At 38.3% G+C, this 18,754-nt stretch overlaps 2 protein-coding genes and 1 long non-coding RNA gene across 8 annotated transcripts; all 3 read left to right on the forward strand.

Moving 5' to 3' along the window:
* The first annotated feature begins 899 nt into the window (after nt 1-899).
* Nucleotides 900-7,540, forward strand: LOC112295269 (uncharacterized). 6 transcript variants are annotated; one of them, XM_073540656.2, is made up of 16 exons: nt 900-1,187; nt 1,396-1,485; nt 2,313-2,531; nt 2,693-2,817; nt 3,107-3,231; nt 3,494-3,677; nt 3,799-3,888; nt 4,122-4,198; nt 4,477-4,650; nt 4,853-4,975; nt 5,219-5,287; nt 5,655-5,720; nt 5,883-6,083; nt 6,644-6,682; nt 6,965-6,986; nt 7,210-7,540. In XM_073540656.2, exons 3-16 carry the CDS (start codon nt 2,344-2,346, stop codon nt 7,518-7,520), a joined length of 1,794 nt encoding a protein of 597 aa, XP_073396757.1. In that variant the 5' UTR covers nt 900-1,187; nt 1,396-1,485; nt 2,313-2,343; the 3' UTR covers nt 7,521-7,540. The 6 variants fall into 6 exon arrangements, with proteins under 6 accessions (XP_073396757.1, XP_090100272.1, XP_090100273.1 ...); XM_090244147.1 differs by having other exon boundaries at nt 971-1,187; nt 5,862-6,083; XM_073540657.2 differs by having other exon boundaries at nt 1,024-1,187; nt 2,328-2,531.
* Nucleotides 7,541-8,294: 754 nt separating this feature from the next.
* On the forward strand, nt 8,295-12,335 carry LOC112295270 (uncharacterized). Its single transcript, XM_024546601.3, has 3 exons — nt 8,295-10,291; nt 10,579-10,995; nt 11,439-12,335. Exons 1-3 carry the CDS (start codon nt 9,677-9,679, stop codon nt 11,769-11,771), a joined length of 1,365 nt encoding a protein of 454 aa, XP_024402369.1. The 5' UTR covers nt 8,295-9,676; the 3' UTR covers nt 11,772-12,335.
* A 1,945-nt stretch (nt 12,336-14,280) lies between these two features.
* LOC112295123 (uncharacterized) lies at nt 14,281-17,044 on the forward strand. The gene is made up of 2 exons (XR_002973550.3): nt 14,281-15,773; nt 16,005-17,044. It is a non-coding gene; the product is annotated as an uncharacterized LOC112295123 (long non-coding RNA).
* Nucleotides 17,045-18,754: the final 1,710 nt, after the last annotated feature.

The following is an 18,754-nucleotide window of genomic DNA, read 5'->3' on the forward strand; positions in this document are numbered from 1 at the left end:
AATATTATTTTATGATTAACAAGGAATAGTTTTATACTTTTTTAAATGGATCCTTATTTTAAGAAAATTAGATAATTCTTTAATAGTATACAAGTTCTATTTTGGGATTACCTTTATATCTATTTTGTTGGAATTTTTTTAATGTTATGGCCTGTAATAAAAAATCCTATAAATTCCATGTCATGTTACTCAAACTCACTTTTTCAAATTTTCACCCAAAAATTCATAATTCACACGTTCTAAAATTTAAATACAAACATACCTGAAGTTGATTACATATGTGTCAAAAACATGAGATTATTTTCTCATCGTAAAACATAAAAATATGGTAAAAAAGCTTTCTATTAATCTAAAAAATTATCAAACTTACAATAATTGATATATATATATATATATATATATATATAATATTTACAACCATATGCACACTTACATTTTGTATTTGATAATTTCTAAACCACAAATATTTAGATTCAAATATAAGATCTAATCACACTATACAAGAATATAGAATTGCCTAACAATGCATTCTAAAACCTTCACATCATGAGAATATCTAATAAAGAGCATAGGTGCATAGAATAATTTCTGTCAATTTTCATCTCAGTATATTGGAGATTATACTTATTATTAGGGAAATGTTAAATATACCCAAGTTTTCACCTAATGGACCCACCAAACCTAACCATCATGAAGAAAAAAATGACCTCTGGATTCATTTCTCCACAATTGGACCTGCAACCAATAAAAAACCAACCAAATTGATCATGATCACCATATTCTTGATTGAGAACAGATCTATTTAGTAAAGGTATGGGTCTATTTAACATTCCCCTATTATTGTTAATATTTGAAATATGGAGAGGTGAGGCGACGCCTGTCCATCAGTGCGAGCGAGCGAACGAATCCCCGCGCTGACGCCGTCATTGTATGGTTGTGAGCCCGACGCCGATTCTTCACGGAACTGTTCTCCATGCTTGTTGGCGTCGGGCTTTCAAGGCTCGTTGTTGTCGCACCGGAATCAGAGCGTCGAAGGCCGTAAGAGTGGTAGCCCTGACGCCATCGTCACTGCCATCGCCCTCCCGCCCCCCTCGGACGTTTGCTCCTCTTCATACCCGCTCATTTCCCTTTCCCTGTTCGTGGAAGTAAGAAGAGCGAGATCCGTGGCCTTTGTGAAGTGCTCCTAGGTTAGGGTCACTCTTCCACTTGGATTTAATTTCATTGTTGCCGATTCGTAGCTGGAGAGTTTCGGGCCATGCGGAAGGAGAGCAGTTGCTTGCGGAAAGCCGCAATTGGAAGGCGAATGTTTCTGTTCAACCTAATGTTAATGGAGAGTCAGGAATAGCGAAGCATGGACCTGATAGGTGCTTGCGACTAATTCATAATTGGCTGTAGGCGGGATCGTGAGAGAAGAGGGTGCTGGTGGGGGTGATCCTTAGGTGGAACTTGCGGCTGCTAAGCTGGTGTTCGGTGGCGGATCTTCTGGTATGGCCTTGTCTGCACGTCGGTGATTTGGCATTGTGTATATGCTGCCTGCCTGCTGCCCTTGTTGCGTTTTGAGTAAGTAATCGTTTGTGAGTTTTGGGTCGCGTTTTGCGGATTTTTTAGCAGTGGTGGGAGCCAGTGATGGTTTTTGGGGAACTCAAGTGCCTCGTTTTTCTTGAAAGTTCTTGGGATGTTTGCCGAATCTCTTTGGCTACTAAATGAACTTGTTGAGTTGGATTTTTTTGTTTTTTGCTTGCCTTGGCGAACTAAAGCTCAATATCACCAATATTTAAATACACCATTAATTGCGTTTAAGAAAGAAATACTTTTGTTCATATTCTGCGAATGAGTTGGAATAACATCCGTCGCTTTTTAGGTAGTTCAATGGAAACTTGACGATAACATTTGATAGGCAATTTGACTGGACGAGAAGTGTCTTGAGGCTGGAAGCTTAGTCCTAATTGTGCTTGTTTGCCGGGTCATAATGTCAAATAGCAGCACTCGTTGTACTAGGTAGCCGTGCACAGATATTCCCACGAAAACTGACTACACAAGCCATCTTTTCCGTTAGACACGTTCATTTTACTTTTGCTGCATTATGTGTAGGAGCAATGACAAACATGATTAACAGCAATATTGGACTCTTGAATTGTATGGTGGCAATCATAAACACATTAAGACCAATCCGACAACCTACAAAACTCATGTAGGAGGGATAAGATGCACTTCATCATAGCAATACTCTCATACAGTTAAACATGCACCTACTCAGGTATCTACATCGTTCTAGATATTTATTTGGATATTGATGTTTTGCTCTTGCTTAGTTCCTTCTTTTACAGTCTATCTGAGGAGGTGATGGCGGCCCCTGGTGGGCAAGTCCAGGCGGCTGTCGCTGCCGCTCCAGGGCAAGCAGCTCAGAGGACAGATATGGCCCCGGTATTGCAGCAGCTAAATTTGGCATCGTTGCGGACACGCACGCAAGACTTGCACAATGCTATATCCCGCATCTTGCACTCATTTCACACCCTTCCCGCTTTGAAATGGTAGATGCCTCTGCTTGTTTTTGTTCGCAATCGTCTGAATTTCATAACACCATAGTTTATTTTGTGAAGCCATGCCAATTTCATCTAGCTACTCTATGAGTGCATATTGTGGCATATGTTGAGATCTAAATTGTAACAGCACCTATATTTGATGTCTGCAGGTCTGAGGTATTGGGGCAATTTGCTATGGTAAACGTTGAGTTGCTGAATTTGGTGGAGGATATTAAACCCATTCTGAAAGCGTTTGTGGTTTATCCAAAAAACGTTAATGCAGAGAATGCGACAAGTAATTTTACTGCAGCCCTGTATGACTTTCGTACGTGGCGTCAGTCGGCTGTGACATGAGCTTTACTGTCGTTAAACGCTGTTTAGGAACCAGTGTTTAGACTCAACGCCAAGGCTTATATATGTTACAGAAGGTCGGGTTGGTTATGTTGAGATCTTGGTACGATTCTGGATGGTTAAGCGGCGAATCATTGTAACCGGCTAAACAATCTGTGTCGTTGTGGAACGTCTTTGCAAGGCCTTGTGTGATTGAAAAAGATTTTTGATGTTTATTTTACCTCCGTTTACAGTTCTGCCCATCATGCTTTCCTCGAAGCTACTGCCGGAGATGGAGTCTGAGGAAGCAGTTCTTAAAGATAAATTGTTAGCAGGCATGTCCAACTTGCCTGTTCAAATGCAGACTGAAAAGATCCAGGTTTGAAGTTTTTTGCCAGCCTTTTCTTTTGTTGGATTTTCCAGTAAATTTCAACATGCGAATGTTTTTTTTCCATTTGCCTGAGCGATCCATCGTTGATATAAACAGTTTTTATGTTGCTGGTTCTTTTAGTTTGTTCTCGCTAAGTGTCCCTGTCTTTATCATTCTTTACCTTTTTATCTTTTTATCTTCTTTATTTATTTATTTATTTTATTTTTTTCTCTTCCATTAACTTGTTTTTATTATGGGTTGGTATTCTCAGAGGCAAATTGAGTTAGTCCGATCAGTGTGCGATGGTGCTGAGAAAGTGCTTGGAGAAGCTCGTAAGGTGTACGGGCTGAGCTCTCGGCAAGGCCCCGTGGCTCTTGCTACTGTTGACAAGAATCATGCAGCGCGAATCGCAGAACAAGAAAATCTTCTTCGTGCTGCCTCTAATTCTGGAGACGGTGAGTAAGAGCTACTCTAGGGGGGACGCTAATTTAAAATTGATTCATAGATCAGAGTTGTAGGGAAAACATAGCTTTGTGCTTACGGCTGTGTCTGTATTTTATTGTGGTATACTATCAGGTCTTCGAATTTCACCCGACCAACAGCAAGCACCGGCAATGTTGCCACCACATTTGTCATCTGCTTTAGGAACGTCTGCAATTGACACAGGTTGTTTTCGCTCACCCTATTACTTCTCTTCAAAACATATTTTGGCCATGATATTGCTTTTGCATAACTATGAAGGTATGCGCAAGCAGCTAATGTAAAAGAAGCATGCCTTTCTGATGAAACGATTCTCAGCGACAGAAGTTTAACAAATGTTTCATGAATGTTATTAATTGTCTCCTTGCTAGTATATTTCTGCCTTTGAAAGTGCACTGAACTGTGATTATACATGGCAGGTTCCAGTTTTCCAAGGGGTTCATCATCTGCCCTACCACCCAGTGGGCTTTTACGCCCAGCAGCACCCCAACAGCAGGTCCGAGTCAAATCTTTTAGAACCTTTCATTTCAATTGATAGAAGTCTTATCTGCCTTTTGTTCTCATGCTTAATGCTATTCTGGGTCTGTTTTGATTGAATATGTCTGAAGAAGCATTAGTTAAATGTATTTAGAATGATCAGTAAACGCAACATATCCCTGATGGAAGTCCAAACTACTTAGGTACATGTTTCCTCCTCCTAGAATGAGAAATCCTCAACTTGCGGTTTGATTTGGTGATCCTGTATTTTGTGTTCTTCCTGTGTTAATCAAGCAGATCAATTCTTCTCAAGTTCTACCTCGTTCAAATATTGGAGTCTCTATGCAAGCCCTTGGGGGAGCTGTTTCTCTTCCTGGTGGAACAGCCGCCACAACCATTCCCTACGTCAATTCCCCTAGGTCTTCAACAGCAAATTTCAACGTTCCATCCCCTCAGCAACTTCAAAACCAGGTTGAAGAAAACTCCATACCTAAATTTATGAGTTAGATTTAATGGATAACCTTTTTGAGTTTCTGTATTACCTTTTGCGATTTTTTTTGCTTTGTTTGCCGACCAAAAAAGATGGTTAAGTGTGCCATATGGACTTTTGATACTTAATTCTGAGAGGTGAAATTGCATTCACAAACTAGTCTTGGTTATTCTTCTTTTACAGCAACAGCAACAAGCTATTATAAGGCAACAGAGGATCCAGCAGCTGCAAAAGCAGCAGCAACAGGCACTGCAGGCCCAACAGGGTCAGCAACTTCGCCGTCCAGGCACACCTCCAATTCCTCAGGTGAGCTCATTTTCTTCAATCGAGTTCATATCTATGTATTTCCGTGTTGGATTCATTTATTGCGGAAAATAACTTTGCAGACAGTTGTAGATTGCACACCACATACATGGGAATGCAAAAGACTAGGTACAGGATTGTTTTGTTAAGGGAATTAGTTTCATTTCATAAACTCATATTTTCCTTTTCCCTTGCAACTTAGTAGGAGAGAGTGTTGACATCGCTAAATTGTTTTCATACTTGCAGACTCAGACAACTCTTCAACCACAAGGACAGCATTCACTCCAGCTTCAGCAAGCCAAATTACAGCAGCAGGTAACATTAATCTAATTTTTTCAGCAGATCGCCTCATGTGTGGTTTGCTTTCCTTCTTTCTGCGGACGCTAAACTCAAAACCTTAAGAAACAAGAGATCGATAGATTGATTGATTTCTCCATTGTGATGCAAGAAGTTCCTGTAAAGTTGCATGCTGATAACTTTATGCTTTTTGACAATTCAAATTGAATTCATCTTTCATCTTTCAGTTTGTTTGTTTGTTTTTGTTTTTGTTTTTTTGTCATTTTTTTGATTTCAGGACTGAGCATGTTGTCGAGTGGTTACCAGTATGTCATGAAGTTGTCTTCAATTTGAGTTGATCAAATCGAGGATAGGAATAAAATTTGATATGTTGCTTAAAATGCAGAATCAGTTGCAGCAACAGCTTCAGCAGCAGCAGCAGCAGCAGCAACAGCACTACCAGGCTCAGCAGGTTGGTTTGCTCCTTTAAAGCTAACTTTTTCGTGAGTTTTTTTTTTTTCTTAGAGTTAATTCTAATGGGATTGTTTGTAGATTCCATCCTTTGTAGATGATCTTTTACGGGTTTAGTCAGTGAATTTTTTGGTAATAACAGGACAAACATTCCCTGCTGCAGTTGCAAGCACAACAACAGCAACAGCAACAACAGAGTCTTCAACAGCAGCATGCGCTGCAACATCAGCTTCAGACTACTCAATTACATGCTGCTCAGCAAAACACACTAGCACAGGGTAACCAGGGACGCTCTCAGTTGAACCAACTGGGCATGAACAATATGTATGGGAATAATCAGTCTTCTCTATTACCCCCAGCTATGGTATGCATCGTAACATGGGCGCTTGGTGCTTATTGGTCAGCTTGTCTGATTTTTTCAAGCTCCTCACATTGCTTTGATATGTTTTCATTTACGTATGCTTCCGAAGTTTGGAAGATAGTTCTTTGTTTTATTCCTTTTCAGTTTTTCAACATTTTGTCTCAGATTCATAGCTTCTGGTTTACTCGGTAGGCACACCTGGCATTCTCTTGATCGGTCAGATTGAGTTAGAATCGATAATTATACATAACTTGCAGCATTGTAAATTGAAAATTCATTCAAATTCTACTAGTTTGAGCAAACACCAGAAACTAGATAAGATGTTTTATCCACTTGGCTGCGAGGAATGAAGAACCGCGGGTGAATTTATGTTTAAGACTTGGCTATCTCAGGATATATTGATCTTATAACTAGTCACTGTGATTGTTGGGATATGAGACTTTTTTAAATCAAATTTGTTAGTTTGTGGCATATTCTATCGTTGATTTCGACTTGTGAAAAGTTTTAAAAAAAATCATTTTACTCGAGCTAGTTCACTTATACAAAGTGGGGTGGACCTGCAGTCTGGGCAATCGCAAGCATTTTTGCAGCAACGTTATGCAGTAAGTGGCTTATCTTCCTAGATGAATTGCCAGTTTGTTTTAACACAACTTTTTCTGAACTAAAATGAAATGTTTCAATTAACGGTTAGCAGTCTTCACTAGACGGTCCCTCATGTGAGTTACGTCTTTCATTGTTCCAATAGATCACACTAACGAATTGTCTGGTGTACTGCTAGGTGGAACCTAGGAAAACCCTTAAATTTACTTCCTTTGCAATTATCTGATTTATTTTCTTGATGTTTTACAATATCGTACTCTAACTTGTGAAGTGTGTGAATGCAGCTTCCAGGAAATGCTTCACAATGTAATTTTCCCACTCAAATTATTTCTTTCTGCCTTTTTAAATTTCAAGTATCTTAAATTTTAATTTCCTTATGTTAAGTGCTTCTTGCAATTTCATGTGAAGCGATGGACACTTGACGCCAAATCACGTAGCGCTTATTTCTTAGGTTCTGAACTTGGTTTCTTCAAGACATGCTTACGGCTCCTGTTAACTATGTTGTCACTGTTGCATTATTTTTCTGCAGTGTACAACATGGGCAATAGTATGGGTAACACTCTAGGCGGCAATTTGGGCAACCCGCTAGGTAGCGGCATGGGCAACCCTCTAGGCAACAATTTGGCTAACGCAATGGGCAACACTTTGGGCAACAGCATGGGTGGCTCTCTTGGAAATTCTATTGGAAACATGGGTATGGCAGGAACTGTAGCTCAGGGCACCTCAACTTTGGCCTTGCCATTGCAACAGCAGCTGGCCGGGCAGGCAAATTATAGTGGTCTGCTCAATGCAAACCAAATGAATGCCTTTGGGCAGCAAAGGCAACAACCTCCACAATAAAAACAAATTCTGGCTTGTCACTGAGTTGCAACTTGACGTTCGTGGCTCCTCATCTACTTGCTTCAGCACGAGTGAATCTTCTGAAATTGCTTAGCATTTCCAAATGAGACATTCTCTTTCCTCTTGGTTACAAGCTCAGGGCGCTAGAGCCCCATGTGCTCAATCTGATTATGATCTGCACGATTCAGAGCTGAATTTCTTCCATATCTCTGTCCCTTGTGCTGTACCTGTACAGTTCAATAATGAGAGTCGGTGGCACCTTCTACAAGACAGTAACGTGCCACTAGCTTTCAACTTGTACAGGAGGTACTGTTCCTGTAAACATGATGAGAGCCAGTGGTACAATTCTTCAAACTCTGTACCCGTCTTTCCTCGCACGAGCATTGTGTTACACGCTTCCAACTACAGCTTAGAAATGATGCCCATCTCCGTAACCTTTTAACGAGTAATTGAACTGATTTCCTCGTTAATACATTGACTAACTCTAATGCAGGTATTAGCTTCATATACTGTTGTTGTACCGCTGACAGTAAGACGGTTACCACCGACTCTCAGTTACGCGCTATATGTTGAACTTCAATCAGTTTCGAGACACCAGCTTACTTCCCTAATCATCATATGCGTAAGGCGGTGATGGCACGAAGCTCCTGCCCTGGATCCAAAGGAGCTAGAAAACGTCTGAAAAGGCACCAACTAACCTCCAATCGTAAAATCCAATACCTGAAAAGGAATACAAGTCGACCGGTTTCTATCTCTCGAGGTATTCACTCGCATCCGAGATGTGAATGTGGACACTGACTTGTATAAGTTACAGCTTCACAGTTGTCGATGGCCGCAGAGACTTCGTGGAGGAGTGTGAAGACGGCTGCGACGACCATGGCGAGCATGGTGAGGACGTGGATGGAATCTTAGAGCCTAGTGTTTCTGTGTGGCAAGGTTTAGTTAACGGTCTCTTTATCAAGGTCTCTCTCCCATTTACTTCCGGCTCGTCGTCCTGACTCTGATGCCCCACGGCTTCAACTGGTCGGGGGGCCGTGTCACCTCAATTATTTATTGACCTCGCTTGCGTCGTGCGCGCACGGCACATTGCGCACCTGGGTAACGCAATCGTCTCGCCTCCCATTTAACACCCCTTCGCGTTGTCATTGGTGGTGGTGGGAGGTGCCCCCGGAACGGAGGTGCTTTGTCGTGTTGGATGTTACGCCGGCGCGATTTTTGCGCTTAGGTTTTTTTATTCGAATGGGTGGATGTTGTGAGGATGGATTTTGTTGAGATTATCCGCAAGCTATTCGGTTTCAATGCGGCAATTTGAAGGAGTGGAGGGGGTGTTGGATTGTGGTGATTGTTTGCGGAGCTTAAGCAGATACGACATTTGGTACAGACATCCAAACGTGGTTGTCGCTTGTTAGCTCGATTCTGGGAATGCACTTGTGCTTGGTTTGGGGCTGTCTGTGCGCTGCTGAACCTGCTGCCCTACTCTAACAGGTCAGAGTTAGTGACATTCAGAGGCTACAGCAGGAATCGTAGGAGCTTTTTGATACATTTGGTCAGATATGCTTCATTGTGGAGCTCTGCTCTATAGCGCCTCTCTTTATTGGGTCTCGTCCTTCCTTTCTGTTGAATTTTTCAGATTCCTTTAGTCTGCTCCGTCCATTCTTGTTTTTGACAAACTAGGTGAATTTTAAGCTTCACGATATGTTTCAGTTACAGTTTCGTAACTTTAGTAGATCCTAGTAGTCTTTATTAGAATCCAAGGACTTGTGGGTCACGTGAGTGAGAACTCTGTCCATTTTCTCACTTTGTTGTTCTCTAGTTGTGAAACCAATTCATTGTTCTGTAGGTGTAGACACAATTCCAAGCTCCCTTCTCCACCTTGTGTTGGTTCTGCCCTTATTATTTTACTCGAACGTGCTGTCGTGCCTCTCTCTCCCCGACTAGATGGTCCAGGAGTGTGACATTACATTCTGTAAGCGAAGGCTGCACTTCTGCGAAGCCACGTGAGATAGGGCGCTGCAATGTTTGTACACTGGAAGAGGATCATATGTTCTGGTTCCTGTCATTCTATCACAGTCTAATTTGAGATTTGTATTCGTTTGTTTGAGAACTGTTAGACATTCTCATGAAAGCATGCAACTCGCAGCTTTTAGCCTACATCTATGTTTCTGTCTAGCTCCTCTCTAGCTCATTCGAGATGTCTTCTCATCTGCCACGTAAGAGTTAATCTGTGTTTGAGCGGCTGCGGAAGGTATGTGGAGCCTAGAATGCGCAATCACTGTAAAGCTCAATGTAATACGCCAGAAATAGATTTTTTATCAAGGCAGGGCATCAGCTCCATGGATCGAATTACTCATCGACATCTCTCCAGTTGCAGTCAAATGCCCAAATTTATGCCAATCCCTGCCGCTAAACGGATCCATTCTTTTATTTTGTTATCATCTATTAAGTGCTGTCTACGAACGGAAAAGGCTTCTCATTTGAAGAAAGTTAGGTTATCCTCTTCTTCGGCTTCATGGTCCTACTTTGAAGTATACGGGGATGTTCAAGGACACTTGAGCCCATTAGATGAGACAGTCTGCAGAACACCATATGAACAGACCTTACATCGAGAAGGTACCAGTAGAGTGTTAGCGGCTTGGAAAAAAATTCAGTCCTGGAGCCCTACGAAATCCAGGATTGAAGAAAAGATCCGGGACAGACCCATTCCGTCTCAGAAATGTGCCGCTAGAAGTGATCGTGCCCGTGAACAGTCAGCTACAATGTACAATCGAAAGGTGAGAAAATTGGCATCTCGTGGTCTTGATTTCAACTTTTTCGTCTCTTTTAGCTTCTCTCTTGCATTGGCAGGCTAGCAATTTTCATCTATGGATCTACGACTGTGTAAGTAATTCTTTGATTTGTGTGGAATAATGGTCATTCCCACTCTACTGCTTTTTATATTGCACTTCAATGTTTGAAATCCAACTTTCTCTGACGTGTCCAATTTGAAATTATCGAAACTAGGAATGTACAGGAATAATTTTGCAATGACGGATTGAAACGTTTATGTTCTCGCTTGCAGGGAAGCGGTCCAAGATCTAGCTGGTATACTCCATTGCAGGCAGAGGCTTACATTGGGCAGTCGAGGAATTTTCATTCTTCAAGGGCCATCTCCCAACCTCCCACTAAAAAAATGAATACCAAAAGGCAACTTGCTGTAGCTGCGATTACTCAAGCACTTACCCCTTCTCTTCATCCTCAGAAACGCGGTCAGGGAGAGCTTGGTCTCTGCATGGCCAATTTTCTCAAAAGTTTCACGTCACCAGCACAAACCAACGAGACTCGGTTCTGTGAAGATAGGGTTCGCCAAAGCCTCGAGATTATGTTGAAGATAACTGATGCGGCAGAGCGGGAAGTGAAAGCGATACAGTCTTGGATAAATGACGCTGAGAATCACTTACATTCTCTGCCTTCAGAGAGGGACATCGAGAGGTTGGAGGTAATTGATCTCTGGCGTCTTTGCCCCCTCTGAGTAGTAGCGAAATTGCATTACCGTGAGTTGCTGATTTCGAGTGACACGATATATGGTGGTCAAAGTAGTGGGCTCGTGTGAGATGTACCGTGGGTTGTCGCATCTCGGTGGTTGGGTTTGTGCATATGTGATTTTCAAGCGATCGGATGTCGTCTATGTAGTAATTCGTCTGCGACAGATTTCGATGGATTCTTAAAAATAACGCAGCTTGCACCAAAGCAGGAATCCTGTGTAGTAATATTGTTCTCTAAAATGACGTTAGTATGATATAAGAATAGCTGAATCTTTCGAGTATGCACTTCCACCACATTCCATTGGCTGTGTGTGATGTCACCTTACTTGTTTCTCTAGGTTTTTTTCTGCTCCAACATATCCTAAACTTATGTCCTAACTTGTATTTGTATATGAAGGCTCTGCTCGACAATTTACTCTGCCATTCAGAAGAAGGCTTGGCGCGGGACAAACGTGACCAGTTCTTACGAGTTGCCTCGAACATGAAATACATCCTCGCTAACATGCACACAGTGGCAGAGATCCAGGAATTACAGAAGGAATTGGAAGCGATTGACAAAGAAATATCCAGGTGTAACAATTCTTCCAAGGAAGCTGTAAGTCTCCTGCGCAGTGCCATTGCCAGGGGTGAAGTTGCTTGGTTGCGGAACTTGGAATCGGTTGCGGCCTGCCTGGAGGCCATGGCCCGCACAGTGCTTCCTTTGGAAGGCTTGTACAAAACTAACCAGTAGAAATGTATACATTCTGATGTTACTGTACAGAACGACTCATATCTGTTATGAGAAAGCATTTGTACGAAAGCACAACACTCCCAAAAGATTGGTAAAAGTAGACCTTCCCAGTGCAGGTCGCTAGCCGTGGCCCCTGGTAGTTGAAGTTGTGTGTGGATGGCTACGAACTCGTAATTAACCTTACTGCCCTTCCCATAGCTTCTAGAATGTGCAGGATCCACTCAGTTATTCTCTCCTTGAGGTTATGTCTCTTGTATAGACTTAGGTTCAGCACATGCGTGTTGATACAAAAACATTTGTTTTTGAGAGTTTTGCGAAGAGATGAGAAGTTCTATTCCGGCGTGTTTTCAGAAAGATGGTAAGAGGAGCAATTGGAACCTATGAAGCGAACTCCACTCCTCCCATGAGCCCACTTCAAATGACAGAAAAATTGGAGCTGGTGAAGGCTCTATTTTACACTAGAGTTGAGGATGAACTTTAAGAATTATATTCTCAATCCACCATTTGTAAATTTTGACTTTCTAATTTGCAATTTGACTGTGTGGTTCACAGTATTTATTTTTATTTTTACTTTCATTTTTCGCTTGTGGGAGGGGATTTTAGATTCATTGTATGTGAAATGCTGTTGTTAGCTTTGTTTGCCTTGATAAGTGTAGTGATCAAATCGTTGAAGTATTATTTCGGTCAGAACCAGTCATACACTGTCATGAATATGGTCATAAATTGCCTTGATATAGATTGAACCATCTGTGAAAAACACCATTGCCTATTTTTATTTCTAGAATAATGTTTCTTAATCAATACATACTGAGTTTTGATAAGAGAAAACATCATGTATACTGCTGAAATACGTTGAAATATCGAGAATACCCCTGTATTCTTCATAATGGCAAATCTACCCCTCAATTTTCTCATAATATACCTTGAGCTTGAGCGTGATAATATGAAATCTACCCCCCTCTTTTAAGTGTAATTGGGCCCAAACTGGGTCCAACCTGCTTGCCGCGGCGGGCTCTATTCCGCACTTTCGGCGTAGATTAAGGCGCGGCCATTTTCGGCATTTGGCATTCATGTATGGGGGATTCGGGGTTGAATCAGCACAGCAGAACATAATTCGACACACTGGGTGTGTGAGTCTCGACCCCTGCTCGCCACGCGCCATGGCTCTCGTTTTGTTGAGCTCTTCGCAGATGGGATAATGGCTTTTAAAAGCACCTTCAAACAATATTCGACCATGCAACTGGATTAGGCTCAAACTTCAGTGCGTGCTTCTATTCTGGAATTTTGGCGCACAACGAAGCAATTGTTGAGTCTCGGGAATTGTAATTTGTTGAAAGAGCTTCAATTAGAGTGAAATGTTCCTTGTGCCTAGTAAAGTAAAGCCACGGTTGCTTATGAAAACTAGATTCGATAAAATAGCTGTGACGTTAACAGGGATTGTTGATAGAGTAGACGACAGTGGACATAAAGACTGGTACAGAGTGGGGCTGGCGCGTACATCATCTTACCATTGCAGCGCAAGAATTATTCTTGTGCACGCATTGTTCATTTTCACAACGTGGGTATCAGCCTTTCACGATGTTCATCGATGCAAATCCAGCAAACAAGCAACTCAGGAACAACTGCTCGGGATAGGGTCCTGCCCGATTGAGGTTGTTGTCGGCAATGTAGGGTTGGAAACTCGGACACAAAATCTAGCAGCAAGAAATTGAGAGAGGGAGAAGCCTCGGAGGATGATACGCACGTAATCAAAACCAGTACCTTACAATCTTCCTCAATTGGGTGGGCAAGAGATCCCATCTATTTGTCCTTCGGTGCCAGTGACCAAGGGTTCTTTTTGATTAATTTCAAGTGTACGCCATCCGGTCGCGGCTGAAATTATTTCCTTGATTGGAGTTCTTCGTGGGTTACTCGCTGTTTTTGGAAAATTCGCTTTTAACTTCGATCTAGCCCCACAAGGACTCTGTCAGCCGCGACTCACCTCTAACAGTGGAGACAATGCAAAGCGATGCCACGACCATAAGCATCGCATCTGCGAAGAGCTCAACAACACGAGAGCCATGGCGTGTGGCGAGCAGGGGTCGAGACTCACACACCCAGTGGCGTCGAATTATGTTCTGCTGTGCTGATTCAACCCCGAGTCCCACATACATGAAAGCCGAATGCTGAAAATGGCCGCGTCCTAATCTACGCCGAAAGTGCGGATTAGGGCCCGCCGCGGCAAGCAGTTTGGACCCAATTACACTTAAAAAAGTTGTGATATTATGAGAAAATTTAGGGGTAGATTTGCTATTATAAAAAACACAGGGATATTCTTGATATTCCAACATATTTCAGCGGTATCGATTACATTTACCCTTTTGATAACATTCACTAAAGATTTAAGAATGCTAGTTTCTCTTAAAATTACTATTTTCTTCAACCTTATTGAATACTTCAATTGGTCATTCAGAATTTATCTGAACATTTCTTCTTTTCTTTTCTTTTTTCCTTTAATTTTTATCAATGAACATGTACACAAACATTATTATTTTCTTCTTCACTTTATAACTTTACACATAAATCTTTCAATACGACTTAATTATAGTATGAGATGTCTTATTTATTTGCTTCATTTAATTACTAAAAGTAATTGCAAAATGAAATTGATCCAAATTTTTAATACTTATTTCAATTGTCTAATACTAGATTAAAAATATAGTGTATGCTTACAAAGCTTTATTTTTAAAATAAAGACTTGATTGTAAATATTTTTAGATGTCATTTTTATTTTGTTACAATTAAATTTAAAATAAGAATTTTTAACCATTATTTAATTATTATGTTTTATATATGTACATGATTTATTCTAAAATATCTACCAATAAGATTAAATAATTATTCTAAATTCAAATGAGTATAACATATTATTATTTGTATGAATACTTTTCTGTGGCAAAATTTTGTTCAGTGGGTCATGCCTTCAATGTTTGCATTTTCAACCTAAAATTTATTAACTTCTATGGATTGGATGTAATATCAATTGAATACATTATTTTATTTTATTATCTTCATGTAACATATAATAATAATAATAATCACTACTTATTAATTTATATCTAATATAAGTAGCATTTAACTTATATTTATGTGTTGTATGTCCAATTTTCTTAAGATTCATCATTTTTTTTATTTTTTTTATTTTTTTTATGTAAGTAAAATACTCTTTTTATTTATTTATTTATTGTTATTCTTTGGGTCAATTATCTACTATTGTGAATATTTGAGCTTTTCTATACCATGTACATTCTTTTAAACATTGTACATGGTTAGCTTCCATGCTCATTTATACTAAAATACTGAATTATTGCACATTACTCCTAATTCTCAATATTTTAGAATGAGAGTCTATTCCAATGCCAAAATAAATAAAGGAAAAAAAGAAGATAGACAAATTTTTGAAATTTTCGTAAAACTTTATGCATTGGTGTTTTTTACCACATTGATCTACATGAAAAATCCCATAAAATAAATAGAGAATTTAATCAAACATAATTTGTTAAGATTGAACTATGGTGCTTCGTAAGTGATCCAAGTTTTTGTTAAATCGGTGACTCATCCTAACATGAAAAAAAAAATGACTACTGGATCCATTTATCTACTACTGAAAATCAACCACTTTCATCATTATCCTAATCTACTTCATTGATACAATGTTGGCGGTCGTGCTATCTCTTGCCACCCTTGAAAAACCCTAGTCTTTGTATTAAAAAAGAGCTAGACGCGAATCTGGATTTAGTCTTCCAGCCTCGCCTCCCAACTCCCCTCTCGCATCGTTGATTAAAGTTTGGTTGAACTTGTAGTCGTCCGAGGCGTAATGAGGATGTGTTTGAAAAATAGCCAAAGGCCAATCTGGATTCACTCCTTCATCGTCCGAGGCGTGCTAAGGATGGTGCTGATGCTGAGGTCGATGGCGAGAAGCGGAAACAGCGCAAATTTTGTTGCCATGTTTCTGTGAATGAGGTAATAGCTATGCTTAATCTGCGAGGGTTGTACTGCCAATTCTTGCAGTTTGTTGTTTATAGTTTTTGCGAGTTTCTACATACTGGTCCTTGAGGTGGTAACCAATGATTTGTTAGTCATGACTAATTACTGAATTCATTAGTACACTCTTATGAATGGATACCTACTGGAACTTCTAAGCTTGAATTCGCAATTTGACGCTTGTATAATATGGATTTGTTTTGAGAGGAGAAACTGGCGAGGGCGCCAATCTACCGAGGTATCGTGATTGAGATAAGAAGAGGCCGGAGGATATCAATCTCAGGGAGGGAAGTAAAACAGGGAAGGATAGGCTCTGTGATTTCAAAGATAAGTAACGCCTGTTCTACCCTTGTTGCCTTGAATCTTTTTGCAGTAGTGTGGTGCGAGGGCGCTTGTAGTGTCAGTTTTTTTAGTTGGTTGAAATTTTTGAATGTAGACCACAAATGTGGGTTGTATAGTGGGGTTGTAGCATCATTGGCACTTGGAAAAGGATTTGAAATTTTTTATGGTTTAAAATATGGATGGAGTGTATTCTGCGCTTGTGATGTGGATGTTGATTTCAATTTGATTGAGGAGGTTAGTCCTCTGGAGCCTTGTGTTGCATGCATAAATCTTCCACCTTGTAAGGTCTTTAGGACTCTTTTGTGTGACTTGAGCATTGTGAATGGTTTACAATTTGTGGAGATATATTCTTAATTACCATGGTTTTTTTTTTTTTTACTCTGTAGTGATAGTCAAAGTAATAATGAACCATGGTATCCTCCTACAATTGGGTTGGTGGCAATTTTGGAGGACAACTAAATCTTGGCCTGCAATCTAAAGGTATGTTTATTAAAGAGCATTTGCTACAACTATTTTGGAATTTTTTAAGCATCCTTGACTAACTTGATAAATGTCATAGCATCTTTTAAAGTATTTGTATTTTCTAAAATTCCATTATCTCCATTTTTTCAATATTGTGTTCTTATATGTTAGTATTTATTAGTATTTATTACTTTACACTAATGCTAGTCTAATAATTCTTTGTTATAGTTAACCATATTATCATACTTATTATAATGTAGGTTCTACTGATTTTCACTATGTTTCTTTTATAAAACCAAAAAAGGTTCATCATAGAAGGGGGAGCAAAGAAAGTAGGTGTTTTCTTGTTAGAAAAATTAGAACATGTAAAGGTTTATATTTTTGATCCTCATAAAGTTGTTGATTACGTGTTTTTATTAAAAGAATTTTTTTAACCTTTGAAGATTTATTGCTTCATATTGATAATTATTATTATTTTTTTCTCTACATTTATATTTTTCACAATAAGACATTTGAGATAGTTAATTTGAATATTAATTTGAATATTTTTCATTTTTCTTGTAACATTTTGAATTTATTGCCATATATCTTATATCTTATAGGAATTGTTTATAGTTTATTTAGTTTATATACTTATTGCTAATAGTATTTATGTTGTTATAATTGGTATTTTTGCATTTGAAGGGATTATTAATCAAGAATTATTTTAGCCTTGATATTGTGCTACTAAAAATATCAAATAGAATATATGAGAAACATGTCATATATATTTACTATTTTTAGAAAATATATCAAATAATTTAAAAAAAATAGATATTAGTTATTTAATATTGCTTGACATTGAATTTGTATTATGAATATATTTATAATTATTTAAATAAGATAAATAAGTAGAAATAAGTAAATATAGATTAATTTGATAATATTTTTTGGATAATTTTTCTAAAAGTTTCATAGATGTGGTTTCACCTTTATACATGTCTATAAGTGATTAGTAGGTTAAAAACTTGGTCAACAAATTAATTACATGTCATATGTATTGATAGTTTGTAATATAAGTTATTAATATGGCATACATATAAAAAAAACTTGTATTGTAAGTTAAGACATGTATCTTACAAATTAAACATATGTTGGAGGTTTTATAAAATGTTGCCATATAGCTTTTAGATAGAAAATATACATAGAGACAAGAATGATATTTTTTATATTTTTATTAAGTATTTTTTTATTTTTAGTCTAATTTTAAGAGTTTCTAATTTTTTAGCTTTTAATAATATCTATTTTAAGTTTTTATTTTCTTATTTTTAATTTTTCATTTCTTTTTTATTTATTTTTTACTTATTTATGTATTTTGTTTGAATTTTTATCCTTGATAGATTCACAAGAATCCTAACTCATTGTTCTTGCCTTGTTTTTAGAAGAAAATTAATTATCTTACTTTTATTTTTGTATTTTAAAAGTTATAAATTATGTGCCTTGAACTAATATTTATTTTTTTAACATTAAATTTTTTTCTTAAAGAGAGTAGATTACCTTTTTTAAAAAAAAATCTTATTTGATATTAGAAGTTGTCCATTATCTTCCTTAAAAGTTGATTTATGAATTTATTAAATTATTTAAAAAGAAAAGAAAAAAATCATAGATGCCACACTAAGCAGAAGTCAAAATAGATTTACAACTATTGCAGATCTTCACAAACTTGTCGATGTTCTTGGGGTGAAAATTTCATTCATCACTAATATCAACTATGGAAGCATTATTTTTATACCTATAGAAGAAGTTCAGAGTCTATGCGAAGTAGTTGTGCAACTGAAGGAAACAAATACATCAACTTTAATTCTAAATTTAAGAAGCTTTCCTTCTAGAAGCACAAGAGAAGCAAGGATTAGTATGCCTAGAAGTTTGATAGAACAAGATTAAAATTTTGACAATTTTTGCAACTAATCAAGCTTTATATAAAATTGCATCTTTTCTAATATCCTAATGGATTCATTCAAGTTGGATTCATATCTACACTTTTATTTAGATGTGTTCACTCTTAGTTTGCACCTTTAATAAAAAAATATTTATGGTTCTTTTATGATTTGAATTCATTCTTAGAAAAATTTATGAACACATTTGAAAAAAGTGATTAAAAAAAGTAGTAGAGACCA

Source organism: Physcomitrium patens, chromosome 18, assembly GCF_059467195.1.
Source record: "Physcomitrium patens ecotype Gransden chromosome 18, ASM5946719v1, whole genome shotgun sequence".
Lineage (NCBI taxonomy): Eukaryota > Viridiplantae > Streptophyta > Bryopsida > Funariales > Funariaceae > Physcomitrium > Physcomitrium patens.

Coding starts and splice junctions, on each gene's coding strand:
- LOC112295269 (XM_090244146.1), top strand. CDS start 2,344: ATGGCGGCCCCTGGTGGGCAAGTCCAGGCGGCTGTCGCTGCCGCTCCA. Junction 3,678..3,798: donor TGCCTCTAATTCTGGAGACG/GTGAGTAAGAGC, acceptor GTATACTATCAG/GTCTTCGAATTTCACCCGAC. Junction 5,721..5,861: donor AGCACTACCAGGCTCAGCAG/GTTGGTTTGCTC, acceptor TGGTAATAACAG/GACAAACATTCCCTGCTGCA.
- LOC112295270 (XM_024546601.3), top strand. CDS start 9,677: ATGTTTCTGTCTAGCTCCTCTCTAGCTCATTCGAGATGTCTTCTCATC. Junction 10,292..10,578: donor CTACAATGTACAATCGAAAG/GTGAGAAAATTG, acceptor TCTCGCTTGCAG/GGAAGCGGTCCAAGATCTAG. Junction 10,996..11,438: donor GGGACATCGAGAGGTTGGAG/GTAATTGATCTC, acceptor TTGTATATGAAG/GCTCTGCTCGACAATTTACT.